General features: G+C 53.3%; 1 protein-coding gene across 1 annotated transcript; it reads right to left on the bottom strand.

The window, feature by feature from the left end:
- Nucleotides 1–1,161: 1,161 nt before the first annotated feature.
- ZNF703 (zinc finger protein 703) lies at nt 1,162–5,796 on the bottom strand. Its single transcript, XM_045821733.1, has 2 exons — nt 4,980–5,796; nt 1,162–3,973 (listed from the first exon to the last, which is right to left on the bottom strand). The coding sequence occupies exons 1-2, from the start codon at nt 5,220–5,222 to the stop codon at nt 2,441–2,443; spliced, it is 1,776 nt and encodes a 591-aa protein (XP_045677689.1). The 5' UTR covers nt 5,223–5,796; the 3' UTR covers nt 1,162–2,440.
- Between the last annotated feature and the right edge of the window lie 14,560 nt (nt 5,797–20,356).

The raw sequence follows: 20,356 nt of genomic DNA on the forward strand, positions 1-20,356 counted from the left end.
TCAGATGCTGGAAGCACACAAACTGCGGAGCACGAACTGCCCAACAGGTCCCATTCCTCACGAAAAGCAAAGCCAAACAACACAAGAGAACAGCAACAGCAGATCCCAACCCCGCGCGCGCGGCGCCGAGGCAGAAGAGCTCGGTCAGGAGGGGGCGGGGAAGGCCGTTTGGAAGGGCGGGGCGCCGGGGTCCGCGGCGAAAACCTGCGCGGGCGGGGGCGGGCCTCGGCAGGTGCGGGCGCGCCGCCCCGGGAGTCGGCCGGCCCCCGAGAGCACGCGGCTCGGGCCCCGCCCTGCCCCCGCCCCCGCCCGCAGGCTCCGGTCCTCTCTCCCGGCCTCGGGGACTCCCCTCCTGGTGGGAGGGTATCCAGTTCTCGTCCCGGCATCCTAATAAACGGTACCCCACCCTCTCCTGCCAGAGGATGAGAGGTCAGTGCCACCCGTGCGAGACGAAGGAAACGGGGACCCAGAGTGGCTTCGAGGCCCCGACCAATCGCCGCGCCTTCTCAGCAACACCCAAGCCCCGTTGATAAGTCTCTGGGAGCTCAGATGACTGGGGTGGACAAACCGGCGCTGACCTTGGGGAGCCTCCAAGCCTTGCGAAGCGTCCCTTTAAGCAGCTGCGATTACCCTTTGGTTTCAGGTTGAATACAAGCAATTTCAGGAAAGAGGAAATCCTCCGCATTTAGAGTGGGAAGCGCTTAAGGTGCCGTCGGGGATGGCGCCAGTCGCTGTCTGCCACCAGGTGGCGCCAGAGGCACGTCGTCTTTGCTCACCCTTACGACTCGGGGGCTGTGCTGCCAGGAGTCTGAGCCCCGGGACCTGGTTCCCTTCTCAAACCCCTCTATCTCGAATCCAGGCCCGGAGGAAAAATCCACATTCACACACTCCCTCTACCCTGTTCCCAGGAAATGTCAAGATCTTTGAAGTAAGGCTGGTAGCTAAATAACCAAGTGGAAAAAAAAATAAAGGTGGTTTTATGTTATTCGTCATGCGTTGGCAGTTTTTTTCTCCCCCCTTTCTCGAGGAAAGGCGTTAAACTCGACTTTGAACGGAAATCCGAGAAGAAAACCATAAGGTATTTTCAACAAGAATAAAAGAAAGGCATTTGCTCAGGTATCTGGAAGCGGGGTGGTAAGGCAAGACAGAAACACACCACGGTGTGAATATAGCCAAGTATTTCATTTATTAACAAAATAAGTCTTACCAAGGGAGAGCTCTATTCATCCCAAACAGGCCCCGCAGCCCCCGCGACGCTGCAGAAGCCCGGAGGAAGAACGGTGTGGGGAGGAAGACCCAGGGCCTGAGTCGTCAATCCCAGTCAACGAGGGAACCCAAGAAGCCCCCAGCTTTGGGGACTTGGTTGGGTCTGGCCTGGAAAGGGGTGAAGAGGGCTGTTGTGACACGTGCGCTCCCTTGCTGTCCAACCTCGCCCCAGCGGAGATGGAAGGTCGTACTGCCCGCTGACAGTGCCACTGATCTGCTTTGGAGGAATCTAGCAAGGGTCACTGACACCACCCCCCACCGACAGGAGAGGGACCACTACCCCAATAATGGAGAGAAAAACAATGACTATAAAAGCACTTCGCAAAATATAAAGAGCAAAGTTTCATGCCAGCAAGCCCTTTTGGGACTTTTGATTGAATAACATGAGCCCTGCAGGCCCCCCCACCAGCAGGCAGGGTGACTACTGGGCGTTTGGGGCCGGAAGAGTCAGGAAGTGGAAGGGTTCTCTCCTAGGCCACGAGGGCCCCTCTCTCAGTCCGTGCTCAGAGCAAAGTAGGGGAGGGAGGCTCTAATTCTGGGGGCCAGGGCAAAGACCAGGGTCCCTAGGAGAGGGCTGCAGGGGGGAAGTCACAGGGAGCAGAGTTCTGGGTCAACGGAGGCCCCTCCGTGCACCGCTCAAATGCATTACAAAAAATATCTCCTCTCTGTTACTCGTACAAAGGTAGAAACAGAACCTCAAATGGGAGGGAATGAGGGAATGAAGGGGAAAGGGAAAATGAAATGTAGTTTTAATGGTTAAGAAGCATGCAAGAAACTCCCCAGGAAGGGAGAACAAAACAAAGAGAAGATCCCCAGAACCCCAACTCTCCCTGTTCCCCTAAAACCAAACCAATCAAAAAAAAAAAAGGAAAAAAATTAAAACTTACACCTAAGAAAAAATTAAAGGAAGAGGGGCAGGGAACATGTAATTGCTTGTGTGATTAATATTATTTGGGGGAACACAGACTTTTTGCATACCATCGACTCGTGTGGGCCATTAATGCACTTATACTCCCAGCTTGTAAGCTAACATTATAGTAAATAAATACACAGTCCAGTGGGGAGGGTCTGGGCGGGGAATCTGGCAGGGACAAGCAGTAGTGGAGGTTGCAGCGGCCAGGCCAGGAGGCTGGGGGAGGGGGGCTGGGGAAGGGGGCGGGAGGAAGAGCCGTAGTTACTGGTATCCGAGCGCGGAGGCTGAGGCTAGTCTCTGTCCATACAGGGCATATGGCGAGTAGTAGGGTCCGGCTGTTGGGAGGGACGGCATGGCCAGACCCCCAGCTGTGGATAAGTGGCTCTTGCCATAGGGGTGGTACCGGCTTAGCCCCAAAGTGTGTGGACTCCGTAAGGACAGCGCCCCGGGGCTGCCTGGGGCGGAGGGTGGGGGGAGGTGCAGATGGCAGGAGGCGGCCGCCGCCGCTGCAGCAGCGGCGCTGCCCAGGCCGGAGGCCCCGGGGTAGGTGGCCAGAAGTTTCTCTGCGCCCGGAAGGGCCGTGTGAGTCCGTAGGTGGCTGAGCAGCTCCTCTGAGGTGGCAAAGCGCTTGTCGCAGGGCCCGCTGGCCGCTACCCAGTTGCAGCTGTGAGGCAGCGGTTCGTTCTGCAGCATGAAGCCGTAGGTGTAGAGGGGGTGGCCTGGGAGCGCGGCCTGCGCGGCACTGGATGAGAGTGCGGCGGGCTGCAGCGGGTGCCCGGGGTACACCAGTGGGTAGCCCCCGGCCTTCAGGCTGGGCCCGGCTGGGTCGTGCGCGCTGCAAGTGGAGCAGCTGGAGCCACCAAGGTGCGAGGCGCTGTGGTAACCTCCCAGGCAGTAGGGGTCGCGGCATAATCCCTGCAGGAAGGAGGGCGGGGAGGCGCCGGTGAGTGGGCTGGAGCTGGGGGGCTTGCCAGGTGGCAGGCCCAGGCCCCCCGACAGCTGGCCTCCCACGAGGCCAGACTTGCTAGGATCCAGGCCAGGCACGAACTGAGAGGGGTAGCCGGCGTAGGCGCCCACGATGGAGCCGTGGTAGCCGATGCTGGAGGGTGGCAGCGGGAAAACCGAGTGGCCCGGCTTGTAGGGTGACACCGGCGCCACGTGGCCAGCCCCCACCAGCGCCGAGGGAGGCTCCGACTTGCGCCCAGAGGCCCCGACCTCCGCACCGCCGCCGTGAGTGCCAGGCTCCCCGCTGCTGCCGCGGCTCACGGCTACAGCCTCCGGGCTGGGCTTGGGCTCCTGGTCTTTCTTGTCCAGCTCGCCGCTGCCGCCCCCACCGCCGCCGTTCTTGCAGTCCGAGTGGTGCGGGGAGCCGCCCCGGGAACCACCGGGCGAGGACGAAGACGACGACGTGGAGACTGGCGCTCCATGCGGGGGAAAGGGCGTGCAGGCGGCGCTGGGGACCCTGAAGCCTGCCTTGTCTCCCGGGGACAAGGAGGACGAGGAAGAGGTGGAGGACACAGAGGAGGAGCCGCTGTCTTTACGGGAGTCGCCGCCGGAGCCCTTGGAGTAGGGCTTGAAGCTGGACTTGTCCTCGGCCGGGGAGTCGCCCAGCTGCTTGAGCGCTGCAGACGCGGAGGCGGCACCGGAGGCGGAACGGCCGGGGTCCTTCTCCGCTCCCAGCCCGTTGGCAGCCGCCGCCACCGAGTTGAGTTTCGACGAGGGCGGCGGGTCCGGCTTGCCGATCTGCGAGCAGGTCTGGGCCAGCAGCGCCAATGGACTCTTCTTGGCGTCCAGCTGTGGGAGACAGCGGCAAGGGGACAGGGAGTGAGACTACAAGACCCCGCGGAGCAAGCAAGGGTGTAAGTGGGGGTGCCTGGGGAGCTGGGTGGGCGCGCCCGGGGAGCGGGGTGGGCGCGGAGAGCACCGGTGGCGGCGCCCAAACGGAAGGTCCCGGGGAGAGGTTTGAGAGCGAGCGCCCAGTGGGCGGCGCAGCTGGGCAGAACCGCACTCGCACAGCCCAGCAGGGGGATCCCCCGCTGCCCCGGGTCCCGGAGTGCGCCGCAGGCCCCGGGGAGTAGTGGGGCAGTGGAAGCAGCCCACCAAAGGCCACCGCGGGCGAAGGTGACTTCTCAGGAGTCGGGGCTGTGACTTGCCCCCTTCCTTCTAATCTCCCCCTCCTCTAAGACCAAAGGAAAACTTATTCCTTCAGTTTGGGGAACTTCGCTTGGGACGGGTTTCCGGCGGTGGCGCCCGGGTAGAAGCGGGGAGAAGCGCGTTCCAAAGCTTGGGCTGCTGCCGGCGCTCTTGGTAGCCCCTCCCTCCCGGGAGGGCGCCCAGGCCAGTGGGAGGAAGAAAGACCTGGGATCGGGAGTGTCTGGGCGTCGTGCGCTCTAACAGGACGGGACAGAGGCGGAGTGGGACGGGGGCGATCCGTGGTTCCAAGAAAACCAACCAAGGTTGTGGGGGGGCGGGGGAGACTCAGGAGAGACCGTCTCTGGCCTAGAAACTGGGTGCCGAGGAAAAGTAAAGGACCCAGTGGAGACTCCAACAGCAAACCCAGCCCAACGCAAAACACGTAGACCCGAAGGGCGATCGTGGAAGGGAAGCCTTCCATGAAGAAACCTGGGTAGAACGGAGTGGGTTATGATCCCCCCGTTACCGGTCCCTCCTCACCCCGTCCTCCAGTGTGGCCGGACCTGAGCGTCGCGCCGAGCCCCGGGGTGCAGGGGGTAGGGCCGTGGGCCCGGCAGCGGTGGGTGGAATGGGGACGGCGCGGGGCGGCAGAGACCAAGATACTGACCTCAATGGGGCTGACGGGAGTGGAAGACAGCGGCTGCAGGTACTCCGGGTGCAGGAGGTGGCCGGTGTGAGCGCTCAGCATCTTCAGGACCCTGATAGGGAGCCGGTTCGCCTGGCGCTGGGGGTCCGCCGGTGGCAGGAGGGACACCGCTACCGGCCCCACTGGCCTCTTCCCGCCGCCGCCGCTGCCGCTGCCGCTGCTTTCGGGTGTCCTTGGGTTAGATCCAGCGGGCGAATCGCTCATTTGGAGGGGGCAGCGCCGCTGGGGGGGGTGGGGAGGGAGGGGCAGCACCAGGGAGGCGAGCTCCCGGGGCGGGTGGGCGCGCTCCGCAGCGTGGAGCGCGGTGCAGCAGTCGCCGCGCCTCCACCCCTCCTCCACGACGCCGCCGCCGCCGCCGCCACCACCAGCCGGGGACAGCAACACAAAAACCTTCGCCTTCCGCGAGCCGCACGTCAAATAGCCGCGATCGGCAGCCACACTTCAAAGGGATCGCCGCACCCGCCCAATCGCAGCTCGCGCCGGGACCCCGGGGCGGGGAGAGCGGGGGCGGAGGCGGAGGCCAGCTCCGCCGGTGGGAGGGGAGAGCCTTAAAGGGGCCTCGCTCGGGCGCCGCCGCCGCTGCGGCCTCTACCACCCACTGCACTGCTCCCCACCCCCCAACTGCGCCGCCTTCGCCCGGGGTCCCACACCCGGAGCCTGGGCCCTGCGCCCTATCCTCCGCTGGCTTTCCCGTCGCTCTCCTCTTTTCCTTAACACCACCGGGACGGAGGTGCTGGCGGGGGCAGTCCGCCGGCGGCGGAGCGTGTCTGGGTGTGGGGCTGGAGCGCCCGGCGCCGGCTTCGGCTCTGCTGAGTCTAAGCCTCTCCCGCAGGCCGCCTGGGGGCGGGCCGCGCCTCCAGAGCCCCAGCCCTGCTTCGGCCCTGTTTGGGCTCTGCCCGGGCTCTGCTCGGGCTCTGCTCGGGTCCAGTTCTCTTCCCCTAATTAGCTTCTCCCGGGTGGGCTCATTTGGAAGCGCCCGAGCCTCGGAGGCATCCTTGGTTCTCGGGGCGCGGCGTCAGCTGCTCCAGCAACTTTGAGCCCATCCTGTCCGAAGCCTGCAAGTTTGAGGACTCCCTTCCTGGGGAAATGGTTCAGAGGAAGCGTGTACCGTAGGCTTTGCGCGGTGTCTGCCCGCTGATTTATAGGTTCGGTGTTCGCGTGTTTCGGGTTTCTTATCGTGCCCTGTTTAGAGGCTTAAAATTCCCTCACCGCACCACACCTAGGTGCTATTTTGGGAAGACCAGCGACCACTGGAGAGGCCAGTGTCCCAGAGGAGCTGGGGATCTCTCTAAATGCTGCACGTCGATGCAAGCTCGAGATACGACCCTCCCCCTCCATCCTTCTCTTCTCGCGGGGAAAAACGCAGTAACTTTTCCCAGGAAAAGTTCGGAATAAAAACTTTATTAAAAATAACTACGCACTCTTCTGCTTTCTCCCCTTCCTCGCGTCTTTCGGATAGAGTGTGCATTGCCAGCTTCGCTCTTGGCAAAGATTTTACACAGTCATAGCTCTGACATGAAAGTTCCCGTCTGCGGATTATCAGAAGGTGAAGCTGATCCTTTGTGCGTCGGCCTCTGGGGAGACCGCTTCTCCGTGCTCTGCGCGGCCAGGGGAGGCGCGCTGGTGTCACTGCCTCACTTCGAGTACCACTTTCCCAGCTCCAATCCATCACTCTGATTGTCAGGCCTGTCACTCGGGGCATATTGCTCCAGGACTACCTGTCCCTGACTCTGCAGCGTTGATCTGCATCTTGAGACAGCATGAGAACCCAAGATAGGGGATTTCAAAAAAGGGTTCTTCAAAGAGAAAGACAGAACTATCACAGAAATAACAAATAGCAATCCCGAAGCTTTATCATGCTCAGTGAAGAAGACAGCAGTCACCATTTCCAGGCCATTTCAATCAAACCCTCAGTTAAACGTACTCCTGGATCTGGGCTGTGTTTTGGGCAGTGTGTATAGGCCTCTCAGAAATCCCACTGGTTTTCCCTACCCCAATTTCACCCTGGTCAAATCCGGTCAGAAGGAATTTTAAAGGACGCTCCCACTGAGAGATGTCTCCCATATTGGAGCAAAAGGGGTACAAGAAGGGGGGGGCAAGCCCATTGACTGTATTGTGGTGGTCTCTGTCTCCCCTGGTGCAGCCTCTTCTCACACCAGCCTCTGTGCGTTCTGACATCGCTGCCAACACTCCATTGAAAGGTTCTCTGCAGGGCTGCTTCAGCCTTCAGGGCCGCTTGGTCTTTAGGAGGCTGCTCTGCAGAAAAAGGACAGCAGAAAGCCTTACAGAATGGAAGAGGGTAGGCACCTTGGAGGAGGATGAGCTGGGAAGAGGGGAGACCTAGGAGGCAGTACAAGATGAAAGACTCCTTCTTGATTATTGTAACCAACCCAGCTGCGAGAGCCAGCCAAGAAATCCTTCTAGGACCCAAGCAGATGTGTGTTAGGAATGATTAATGGGGAATCCGTTGGGAGCAAAGGGGAGTGGAGAGAGAGAAAAGGCGTTTAGGAATTTGGAGGGAAAAGAGAGAGAGGAGGCAGCAGAAAGGACAGAGGGACAGAGGAGAAGAAGGGAGGAGGATAAAATACTCTCTGTCTGGAGAGGAAAAGAGAAGGAAAAGGCAGTGAGTGAAGGAAAGGAAGGGAGAAGGGCAATGAGAGCAGGATGGCCAGGCTTGGCTGGAGGGCGAGCAGTTTGCATAGCTGATAATATACGGCACTTAAAAAGAAGCCGCCCTACCTTACCCACAGCAGAACTCACTGACAGGAGCAGTGGGTGCCAGACGGAGTTGAGGTGGAGACCAGGCCTGTTTTCATCCCCCTTCCTGGGAAGTGCTAGCAAGGCAGTGGGGACACCCTTCCTTTTGGGCGCTGGTGAGGGCATCAGTGTTCCTTTGGCTGAATACGTCCAGTCGCCTTTGGAGAGAACCATACCTTATGATGTGGTTTTGAGAACCATATCTTTGGACAACTGTGTTAAGATAGACCAGAGGCCAAATTAAACCACTACTAAACAACTATTACGATCAGTGTTTGACACTGACTTAGCTGAAAGGCTAACACACACAGAGCCCTAAATGGGGTCCTAGTGGCTTAAAGCAAGGGCGGTTTCCAAAGGAACGGCTTGTCACCTGGGAGAGAATAAGACTCAGGATTCCGTAGGGTCAAGTTCATTGAGGGCCACTCGAGGGCAGAGAATTGCGCCAGGGTTGTGGTTGAAAAGTCCATGCAAGACAATGTTGTTCAGGGACAGGGCACCTGGCACCTGGTTCTCCATCGCAGAGAAGAGGCAGGTGTATGGTTAAGGGGCCTCCCTCTCCCCAGCCCTTTCTTACTTTGCCCTGTGCGTGAGCAGCACTGTGGAACCAGGATAGGAGTGAGGGCGGCTGGAGAAGGCCCCAAGTCTGTGGTGGGGAAGGACAGCAATTCCGTGTGCCAGGCACTGGATCAGCCTCAGGTGCCATTGTCCTCATTCCTGTTTACAGCTGCAGAAAGCAGGGCGAGGAGAGGTTGGTCCCTTACCCAAAGTGGCACCACCAGGCAGTGGCAGAGTGGGCACTTGGGGTCAGGTCTCTGGGAGCCAGGCCTCTGAATCACGCTGCTGTGCTGGTCCCGGGGCAAGTTCACCTCCCTCAGCCTTGCTTTTCTCATGTGAGAATGTAAGAGTGGCCACCTCAGGGGTGGGAGCCCCCAGGCAGACGATGAATGTCACACGTTTAGTGCTTGGCACAAAGAAAGTCCCAGGTAACCGAAGGCTGTGACGGGCTCCTGCGTCTGCGGTGCAGTCGCTCCGGAGAACAGTCAGGGCAGCAACGGGTCCCGGGGATCTCACCCCTGGCCACCGACCGGAAGACAGGCCACCAGCACGAGAGTTTCCTTCCTCTAGTCTCCAGTCAGAGTGTATTTTTAAAAAAATGTTCCCCCAGAAGCCATTAAGAACATCCTTTAGGAAATTCTGAATATTTATAGGTTTTTTTCACTCCTTCGATTTACATAACATTCACCACCCAGGAAAAAACGCCTGCGTCAGGGTGAGAGAGAGGCAGTGGTGTGCTGTGCGGGTTAATGCAGAGTTTTCTGCCTAGCCGAGGCAGAACCGCCTGAACGATCACCTCTCTCTGCATAACACTCACGCCCTAATGGCAACAACATGAAATAATATCTCACTGGGTAACTATTTACTTTTTTTTTTTTTTTTACAAGCTGTAAGGACTCTGAAAAGTCGTCCTCGTAGAGAACTTGGTTTTCCTCCCTGGCATTTAATATCTTTCAGCGGCTGGCAATTACAGCCTTGGCCGGGAGCCCCGGGGTAGCGCACTGTGCCGGCCCGGGGCCTGGAGAGAGGCTTCCTCCGCAGGCCTCATCCCCGGGGCTTTAGACACAGCAGGGCAGGGGAGGGCCAGACGGGCATGAGGGACAGTGGGGTGAAGGCAAGAACCCCTGTCCTTGCACGGAGCCCACTCCAGTAGCTCCCTCTTCCGTTCTCACAGTTCTTATGTTCTGTTACTACACTTACTGCATGGCGTCTGCCATGGTTTGTTACTTGTCCGTTCCCCCACCGGGCTGTGAATGCCTCTGCACTGTCCTCATCCTCTCTGCGTTCTTATTGCCTAGCTGCATGGGTGGCTCTCATCCTCAGGATAGCCCACACGGAGAGCCAAGCACTGTCGCAAGCACTTGGCTCACATGATCTCGATGAATCCTTACGGAAGCCCGGTGAGGGAGGTCCTGCCATGACCCCCATTTCACAGAGGTGGAAGTCAGGGCACAGAGAGGTTAGGTAACTTTCCCAAAGTCCCAGCTGGTAAGAGGTGGGGCTAGGGTGTGAATCCAGGCCGTCTGAATGCCACATGTGCCCAATGAATGTTGGTGAGTGCGTGAGAATTTCACATACAAAGGGCTATTCATGTATGTCTCAGGTCACCATATTCCCCAAGATTCAAGGATGACTGTGTAGTTTTCACAATGTTAACTGTATAAGCATTGGGTATCTTTCCCCAAATAGCTGTTTGTGTTCATCATGTCATAACAATTGTCTGAGTTATTTTGGGCAGGTGCTTTTATCCCCTTTGACAGATGAAGCCCCGGGCTCTGAGAGCTTATGGGGAAGTTGAAAGTCACACAGTGAACTCCGCGTAGGCAGAGGTCCCTGACAGGGCCTCCCCACTCCCTCCCTGGTTCCCCGGTTCCCCTATCACCGGCCATTGCCTGTGGATGGGGAGGTAACACCTTTGGATAAAAGAGGAGGAATTAACTACTTTTCCTCCCTCTAGAATTTCCTTTGGAGAATTCTAGTGGTGGGAAGGAATGGAGGAAAGGAAATGTAGACTGAAGCTTATCTTCAAGCCCCGGTGTTTGATCCGGGTCCTTGAGTAGGGTGCTTTGAAGAAGTGATTTCATTTATCTCCTATCAGCCCCCAGGAGATAGGCAGGGCTGCCAGGGTGAGGGGGATGCGAGTAGGTGTGCTTTTGAAGTTCTCCAGCCTTCATCTGCCCGCCCCGCCCCCGCCCCCCCTCCCCACTCATCAGCTTCAGCCCTGGGCATTCACCCTCGACTACTTTGTTCCTTTGGGCTTTCGAGTTTCTTAGAGATTCCTCTTTTAAGTTTCGAATACTGCTGGAAGGAATCATACTTTAGCAATCTGCCAACATCTCAATTGTGATTAGCAGACAACGTGTTCCACCCAGGGGAATAATAACATTTATTGAGTGCTTACTTCCCAGCACCTTAGGTGCGAGAACTCATTTACTTCTCATAGCAGACCAGTGAGGTGGGCACTGTGATCATGCCTGCTTTTCACAGGTGAGGCACGGGAGCCCAGAGAGGTTATGTAACTCGCCCAGATTACACAGCTGGAAAGTGGCAGAACTAACAGTTCCTGAGACAGTCTTCTGTGTGTGGGAATGGGCTGAGGGAGAGAGCCGCAGAAGAGTCAGAAAACAAGGGACTTGAATTGTTTTCGGCCATAAGGCTGCTCTTCACAATCACGATTTTGCTTTCATCTCGAGGAATGAGAGTAAGGTAGAGAGGAAACTGAGGCAGAGAAGGAAGTGAGGGGACCATTTATTCAATGAATTGAACTGGATTGAATTAGTTCATCCAGTGACTGTTTATTGACCATGTGGAAGGCGTGGGCCCTAGGGGATCCCCAGGTAGGTAGGGATGCGAGCAAGCCAGCCAGTCCAGACCTCTCTCCTCTCAGGTATGCACATTCCCAGGTCCTGAAGGGCAGGGCAGGCTTGAACTTTGGGTGTCTGCATGTTTCTTTGGCAGATATAAAAAAAAGCCAGGAAGCCCTAAGTTAAATCCTGCACAGTATCCTGTAGTTTAGTTACACACTGTTCTTAGACCCATTTGCTCCAAGGTAACTTCAGATTCTGTTACATTTACCAAGCATCTTCTGGGTGTCAGAATGAGCCATTCTAGATGTGTTGATGCCCCTTCTCTTATTTGGTACGAGGGGAGTTTTGGAGCAGAGCGAAAGGCCCCTGGAAGGGAAGCAGAGATCATGCTGACCCACCCCCATGTGCTAAGCTTCCCCCAGCTGGAACCAGCAGGTACCCCAGGCCCAACAGATCCTAGTGGGCACCTCAGACTGTGAGTGCCTCAGCTGCACAGGGCTGGCATCACACCTGCTTTTGACCCTTCTGTGGCTTTCAGTCGTGGTGGCGATGATGTTTCTGCAATCCCCACTTTTCCTGGCTAAACCTCCACACAGACCCAAAGCATGTCCCCTCTTAGGCCGGGCTCCCAACTAGCTGGAATGCACAGCTCCAGACTTGTTTTAACAAACACAGTGAGAGAAAAGGGGGAGCTGCTCAGGCCGTGGCTTCATCATCACTGGCTGTGTGGGATAAAACCGAATTTCAAGACGCCAGGACAGCCTGGAGCAGGGTGTGGTCCGGTGGCCCTTGGCCAGCCTCTGTCACAGAAGGAGCCCTCGGAGCTGGGGCCCCGGCTGAGCCCCGTGTCCAGAGGAGAGGCGCGGCGTGGTCCGTTCACACTGCAGAGCTGCGTGATGAGCCCCTTTTACAGACGATTTAATTTTTTTTATTTTATTGGAAAATGCATTTATTTATTATGAACTGCATTCTTGTGGTGCCAAATTCCAAAGCTATCAGAATGTACAGTGAAAAAACCTCCCTCTAGCCGTCAGGCATTACTACTATGGGTCAACACGTTCATGCATTAATACTGTGAGTTTATTGTCCATCCATCCAGAGGTATTTGGTATATATATTAGCCATCTATATCTATATTTATATCTATATCTATATCTATATCTATATCTATCTATCTCCCATCTTACACATAAATGGCAACATACTGTACAAACAATTGCACATTTGTTTTTTTTAAAAATTGCTATATTTTGGAGATGGCATCCCAGGCTTTTGCATTTTATTTACTTCAGTTCTGTGGCATTGTTACTTGGATAGGCCTGGTTCATTTTGACTAGACCCCTCCAGGTGGATATTTGGATGGTTTCTAATCTTTTGCTCCTACAGTGAATAACCATACATGTGTAAGTTTGTATACATATGTGTGTGTGTGTATAATATACACATCATTCTCTATGTGTACTAATAGAACTACAGGATGAATTCTTAGGAGAAAAACTGCTGGGTCAGAAGCTATACGCAAGTTGCTAGGATAGCTGGGGACCCAGGCGCCTTCTGGTCACATCATCTGGGGGACTTGGAAGGCTAATTGGAAAGGGAGGTCCCAGTCCATGTTTGGATTTAGGAAAATGTGCATGCTTCTCACCCTCTCCTCCCTTCCCCCTGCTCCCTCATTTAATAGGAGAAGGAGGAGGAGGAGAGGAATATTCAAGTCTGGCCTGAAAGAATCCAAGCTACAAGGTGGAGCAACTCAGGTTTACAGCTGTGAGTACACGAAACAGAGTTTATTCTTATGTTGTTATTTATTAATGATTGTATTGTTTTCCATACGAACAACTGTAAACCTATTTTCGCCTCACCCTATATTGACAAATACCTGTCTTCATGTAGCAAAGTTTCCAGTGAATGAATCCTAGCAAGAATTCTGGATTATCTAGACCATTTTTGGTCATGGTCATGAAAAGGCCGAGTCTCTCATCAAAGACAGTAAGTATCGGGGGATGTTCCTCCCCAGGCCTACCCATGAGTTTGCAGGGTGAGGCCTGTGAAGCCTTGGAAGACCTGAAGTCATTAAATCAGCATTATTGTTAGTACACTGCTCAGGAGGCAGGTACATAGTTTTCATTTTGCTCATATGATAATTTTTGCATCGAAACTACCTGCAAAATTCAAAGGTACAAAAGGACATGTGTATGTGAGATGTTCAGGGTTTTCTGCTCTGTCAACCATTTGTGGAGGAAGAAAAAGGCAGCGGACTGTCCCGCTCCCCAGGTATTCTGGTACCTGAGCCTCTTGGAGGCCGGCTTTCATCTCCTCTTTTGTCTCCTCATGTTCAGTACTAGGCCTGGGGCTCCTGGGGCCACCCAGTCAAAGCTCACTGGTGGTTAGTGACCTTGACCCTGTGGCACTAGGAGGAGCCATCCAGACTGGGCGGAGTACTGAAGGGCCTGTGGAATCAGCATACATTTACATCCCAGTCTAAAGTGAAATTCCAAGGTCTCAGAGAACTTTCCTCAGGAATTCTGAGGCACCCTTTCCACGATTCCCCGCCTATTGCTGGTAAGTTTGACACAACCCCTTTCTGTCAGGCTATCTTTGTTTTTGTTCTTAGTTTCCTTGCATAAATTGATAAACAAATGGTAAAAAAGAAGACCCCAAATAACCCGAACCAGAAAAGCTACGGTAGTTAAAAAACCCTAAGCAAACTGTGTCTTTCTCTTAGGTTTATTCCTGTGCTACTTTAGGCCTGAAGGGGCTCTCACAGGTCCCTGTCTCTCTCTCAGTGGGTGAATTTTTCACCACTGCAATCAAAATGCACGATGACAATCTTATTTATGACAGGAGACATGTTTTAAAACAGTTGTTTTAAAACAACTGACAGAGCCGCAAGATGGGAAACGACAAGAAAGTGCGATTTTCTGGCGGGCGGGAAGGGGGGTAGGATGCTGGCACGGGAGGCCAGTATTTCCCTGAGTAAAGATGGAATTCATCCTTGATTCCTGGAGCAAATAGAGGACAGCTCCCAGGGAGAAAGCTGGTGTAGGGTCTGGGCAGTTGGCCTTTGCAGAGCTTCTTGTTGGGCTCTCAGGAGACACAGTGCCCTATGAACGTGCAAAGAAAGGTGTTTTCTGGGGCCAGGAGGAAGGTGAACTCCTCTCCGACCCCCTTGCCTTGTGTGATGTCTCTAGTCACCTCAGGGTGGTGGGTGGCGAGAGGAGAGTAGAGGCTGTTGCACAGACTGAGGTCCCTGAGGGTTTAGGGAAGAGCAGTCCAATGTTCTCTCCTGGGTTTGAGGAGAAATCTCTCCTCCTATGGCCAACAACAGGAAACTGTTATCTTCTCTTTAGAGCTGTTCCTCCTTACAAGTCTGGAAGGAAAATTACTCTGACCCTTCAGGAGAGGAGACACAGAGAGCAAAAGTCAAGAACGAAGAAGGGAAAGTAGGGAAGAGGAAGAATGAACTTGGATGAGAAAGAAGGGACAGTTCCCACTTTTAAAATGTCTCTGAAGGTGGTGAGAGGACCTGGGTGTGAAAAGGAATTGGAATATTCCTGGCACATCTTTTTAGAAAGGTTTATTTTTTTTTTTTTAGGGCTTTGGAGCTTACGTGTGATGGGAAGGATGGACCAGAAGGGGCTAATTTCACTGAAGGATCTGTGACAATTTCTCTCCTTGGTTTCTGGACATGATCGTGTTGACCTGAGAGCCACTGGATTAAGTCAGTGAGCTTGTCTCTTCCCAGATTGGTGGGGACACTGCTTAGGTCTGCAGAGCACCTGGGGCCCTGCCCAGGCCCAGTGGCAGGGCTGGGTGCCTTCTGACCCCTCAGCTCAGACCTGGGCAGAATGAGGGGTTAGAGCATTTGGTTAATTTCTTCCTTGGGGACACACATTCAGATGTTAGAACACACCCACCCCTCAACCACCTTGAAAACATAGCAGTGTCGGTTTCTTAGACCCCGATATATTTTGCCAAACAAGAGTGTTAATATCCCCGCCTTCCCCCACTCTGCATGAACTGGATTACTTAAAACATCTTTGCAGCGACGTCAGCAGTTTAATAGAGGCAATAAGTCAGGACTGCTCTTGTGTTTTATTTTTCTGCCAGTATTTAGTTAATTAAAGAATGCAAATTAAAACACCTTAATTTATATAATATCAATACCAACGCCTTAAGACATTTGGCATAACTGCTCTGGCACGTCCCTTACATAAACTGTTCAGAGCCGTGCTAATAAAAATGAAAAAGGTTGTAAATCAAATTTAATTTATTCATCTTCTGTTTGGTACAAAAACATATGCCAAAATCAAGTTATTTATGAGCGCGTCATAACAATAGGCATTTTATGTTGGTTGCAAATGACAGAAAAGATTTTTCCCCATTTTTAATTTTGAAGTGTCTCTAGATGCATCTACTTTCTTGGCTCTGATCTCTTGAAATTTATGTTTTTGCACCCATATCTCCAGGAAAAAAATGGATTTAGATATTGAAAAACACACTGAAACATGGCAACATCTGGTCAAAAAGGCACCTGCAACCATCTATACGTGAATGGACATATACACCATGTGGCCTATGGAATATGAATCTGCAGGTGACACAAAGGATTGGTGATTTATATTTGATTTCTTAAATATTCCATCAAGAGGGTTATCTCACAGGAGGCTCAGATAAGACAGTGTAGGAAGAGATTCAGTGCGAGGCTACTTTTTTGGAAGCCTTGGAGATGAGCTGTGTGCACTATGTGAATGAGTAGCTGAACACCTATTTTCATCTTTCTTCTAGTTCGCTGATACACCTTTCTTTGTCTGGTGCATGGGAGCCTAGCATCCATTTCATCCAGTCCTGGAGGAGGAGCAGTGAGCTCTCTTCAGCGGGACGGAGAGATGGCGTGCTCGCCCTGCTGCCGCCCCCCCTCCCCAGTGCAGTCGCACCATGAGACGCCCGTCCTCACCCAGCGTGCAGCTCCCCTCTCTACTCACTGGGTCTCAGGGCAGGTGGGAGAGGTGAGAGAAGCCTGGGAAAAGTCCTCTCGCTGTGATTCTCTCCTGAAAAACCCAAGCAAATTCGTTGAATACAATCCTCTAGCCAGTCCCTTGGCTTCCCTACTTAGGAAGAAAACACCCAGTACAATACTATGCCCTACTGTATTCATTGTTAATTTATTGATTTGAGAGAGAGAGAGAGAGAGAGAGAGAGAGAGAGAGAGAGAGAGATTGAGATTTATTGATGCATTCATTGAATCTTATCTATCCCCTGACTGGGGATCAAATCCACAACCTTGGCATAGTGGGATGATGCTCTAACCAACTGAACTACTGGGCTATATTCATTGTCTTTTACCATGAGCATAGCACACTTGGCAGAAGTGGTAGAATGTTGGGATTTCCCACTTGGGAACTGTTGCAGAGGTGGTAAGTGGCATCTTTCTATGACCTTGAAAGCCGTGGGTCCTGGGCTGCCCCTGGGATTGTGGGGAGACTCCTGCCAAACCCCAAATAAAATACAGCCTGGAGGTGCCCTTTCTGATGTTGGTTAAAAACAGCGACCACCTTTACATTGGTTCCATTTGGAGTCAATGGGATGCCCTCCCTTGCAGCAGGCTCATTGCATTAGTGAGCTGGAAACTTATACTCTCAACTTTTTTGAGGGGGTGTACCACACAGAGCCAGAAGAGGTCCTAGAAAAGTTAACAGCCCTACCTTACCCTCCCAAACTCCCTTTTACCCCACCCACCCTATAGTGCCTCACTAGGTCACGGGCAAAGTCTGGTGCGGCAGATAACCCAGCTGGAGAGGCAAGCTGAGCTCTCTGCATTTAATCAGGACACCTAGCGTCAGAGTCTCGCCGTGGTAGGATTGGAGGGGGCGCTGTGGGTCGTTCCTTGGAACGTCCACACAGAATCTACGCATCCCTGTACATGATCGTGAGCATATTCTCTCTCCCTCTTCTTTACACTTGTCATCTTTAAAAGCCATCTATTTATACACCTCCAAATGCAGATACAGTAAAACCTGAAGCCATTAACAGAAAAGTAACAAGATCAGAGCCAAGAACAAAGAAGGAGGGGGAGGAAGAAGCAGATTAATTATACCAGAAGAGGGACAAAAATCCCTTAGATTAAGGAAAGTTAATGTAATTGAGAACAAAACTCAGCTTCTAACTCTCTGGTAGCTTGGTGGGCGGCTGCCAGTTTTTGTAATAACTAAGGATTATTGTACCTCAAAGGCAGGTTTCAATGCCTGCCTGCGGGCTCCCTGGCTCTGTGAACTTGGTCAAGCTATTTCATCTCTCTGAATCCCTGTTTCCTCATCTGTAAAACGAAGATGGACTTGTTCATCGTAGGCTTTTTGTGAGAACGCAATTCAACAACAGCGGCAGTGGCTTTCACTTAAAGGTCATGTGCTGCGTGCAACTGCTCTGCTAAGTGTTCGACGCAGATGCATTTCATCAATTTCAAGATGTGTGTTTCCACATTTTTAATATCTCTGACATCGATTTTAAAGAAGCATCATGTCACAGATAATTTCTTCCTTTGTTGGACTTAAAATAATGGTGCATTGTAAATTAGATGAAATATTATTAACTCATTCAGTCGTCACAATCACTTTATGAGGTGGCTGCTACTTTTGTCCCGTTTTACAGATGAGGAAACCGAGTCACAGAAAATTTAAATGACTTGTCCAAGGGCTTCAGATGGCAAGCAGTGGAGATGGTCATGTGACCCCACCACTCCACTGAACTGCCTTTCAACAAATACCTCAGCAACAATCATTTCAACAAATATTTCACTGTTGGGCATTGAGGGTGTCAGATGAGCTGAGCACTGAGGCTTTGAAGGCGAAAGATGTGTACTTGCCCGAAAAGACTGGATTCCAACGAGGGGACCAACATGTAAACAAACCGCATTTCGCGGCATCAAGTGCATCAGTGTTAATACAGACGAGGCAGAGAGGCAGAGAAGGCAGACGTGATTAGTTTGTCCAGTTTGTCCGAAGCCTCTGCCCTGGGGCTTCGCTCTCTGCTAGAAATTACTCCTCTAGCAGGTCAAGAGAGACATCCGTTTTCTTGGCTCCGAGAGGAGTCTGTTGGGCGGATCGTCAGATGATGGCCAGTGAACAGCCTTGGTGGCTGCATTCCAACAGCAGAGAACCCAAAGCACAGGTGCTTCACTCACAGCCCTTTCGTGTGCAGACATGAGAGGAGGGCTGGGACGGCAGATCTTAAGGGAGCGCAATGCTCTCAGGAAAGGTTTGGATGTGTCTTTTGGAACAGAGACAAAGGGAGAGGCTTGGTCTCCCAAGGCTAGGGCTCTGACCCTGGACACCCAAACCAGGAGGGTGGAGAACCAGGGGAGTACCTGAAAAGAAAACGAGGAAGGAAAACAAGATTGAACCACCTTTTGGAACAAGAAAACAGGATTGAACCACCTTTTGGCTTCAAAAGGGATGGACCAGCCCTGGCCACTGTGTCTCAGTTGGTTGGGTGTGGTCCCGCAAAGCGAAAGGTCACTGGTTTGATTCCTGATTTTGCCTCTTAGGAGCATGTTATCTTTTGAGTCTCAACTTTATCATCTGTCTAATGGGCACAATGACATCACACTTATTATCTCACACAGTTCTTAAAAGATCAATTAAGCTAATATATGTGAAAGTAATTCCCAAACTAAACAATGCTATGCAAATATAAATTATTATTGTTGTCTTTTTAGCTGGGTACTTGATCTTTCACTACCTTCCTGGCTCTATGAGTTTGGACAAGTTACTGCGGGGAAAAACATAGGGAACAAGGCTTGCCTGTCATGTTGGGCAGTCACTACAGCTCCTTCGGCTGTGGGTCTCACTGACCTCTGACCTAGTGAGGAAGCATGGGCACTCTGCCCCATGGGTGGGGCGGGGGTCTGAGCCTTCATCGCTGACCACCCCCACTCCTTTGACCCCAGCCCAGCTAGCAGCAAGTAAGCTGACATCGCGAGAAAGCTGTGGGTGTATCTTCTTCTACGGATAAGGGAAGTTTAGCAGCCAGTAAGTCAGGACTTCACAAAACAAAACAACCAAACAAAACCAAAGCAAATCCATCCTGGCACAACTTCCCTGATAACGAGTGTTTTCTAAAATTTCCAGCAGACTAAACTTGGATTGTTAGCGCCTCTTCTAGACCAAGCAAGAAAGGGATGTAAGCCCCATGGGCCTCATTCACAGAGGCCTCATTCACTGTGGTGTGGCCTACAGGAGGGCGGGGCCCATGGAGGCCTGGCATCCAAGTCCAAGGGTGCCCTGATCCGGAAGGCCTCCCAGCTTGCAGCCTGAGCGGGGAAGGGTAGCTGTCGGGGAGGAGAAGACTGGTGTTCATAGGCCACTCCAGGGGACAGCAGGAGCCGATTCCACCTTTTCTGGTCTTCCCTGAGAGGGAAGGAGGAAGTAGGAGGGGAAAGAGGAGGAGTAGGAAGGGGCCTGGGAGCTGGGAAGGGGAAAGCCAGGAGAAGGGTTTAAATAAAGTGAGAGAGGAAGTGAGAAGGAGAAGTGAGCTGGGTGAGAGCTGCACCCGCAAAAGAGGGCACGGACAAAGTAGCCCTGCGCCCACAGAAGGCCTGGAGTCCCGGCCCCGCCGTGCCCCCTCGGCATCTCCCTCTCCGCTCCCTTCCTCACCCTCTGGGAGACGGGCCTTGCGAGCGGGGCTTGCCTTCCTTGGCAGCAGACAAAAGGCTATTTCTGAATTACACAGAAAACGTGTTACTTTGCCAGAGGGCCTGGTAGAGGCCGCCTGGCCCAATCCTGGGCCAAGGAGAGCGTCAGTGGAGGGGGGCTGTCAGTCACTGGGAACCCTCCGTGAAAGGGGCCCCTTGTCAACTTCCCCTGCCTTTGAAGTGACTGGGATGGAGGTGCTCAATTAAAAGCCCATCAGTCTGTAAGTAAATCAACGCCTATCAGGCTTGTCACATCAAACAAACGATTATTATCCCAGCCCGCCCACCCCATTAATCTGGCTGTTCCTTCTTGACGGCTCAGGGTCAGGGCACCGTAAATCCTGAACTGGATTCTAGCCACCTGGATCGGGATGAAAGTGCTGGCGCAGGGAGCAGGGGCTGCACTTAGGCATTTCCCGAAGTCCTCGGGAGGATGCAGGAGGAGGCCCCTTGGGACAGAGACAGCAAATGACACATAGAGACAGGGCCATGTGAAGAGGTCTGTGGCCGGGCAGAGACACAAGAGATAG

The sequence above is a fragment of the Phyllostomus hastatus genome, unplaced genomic scaffold (assembly GCF_019186645.2).
Source record: "Phyllostomus hastatus isolate PE091 unplaced genomic scaffold, TTU_PhHast_1.1 phas_scaffold_46, whole genome shotgun sequence".
In the NCBI taxonomy this organism is placed as follows: Eukaryota; Metazoa; Chordata; class Mammalia; order Chiroptera; family Phyllostomidae; genus Phyllostomus; species Phyllostomus hastatus.

Coding starts and splice junctions, on each gene's coding strand:
- ZNF703 (XM_045821733.1), bottom strand. CDS start 5,222: ATGAGCGATTCGCCCGCTGGATCTAACCCAAGGACACCCGAAAGCAGC. Junction 3,974..4,979: donor CTCCCGTCAGCCCCATTGAG/GTCAGTATCTTG, acceptor TGTCTCCCACAG/CTGGACGCCAAGAAGAGTCC.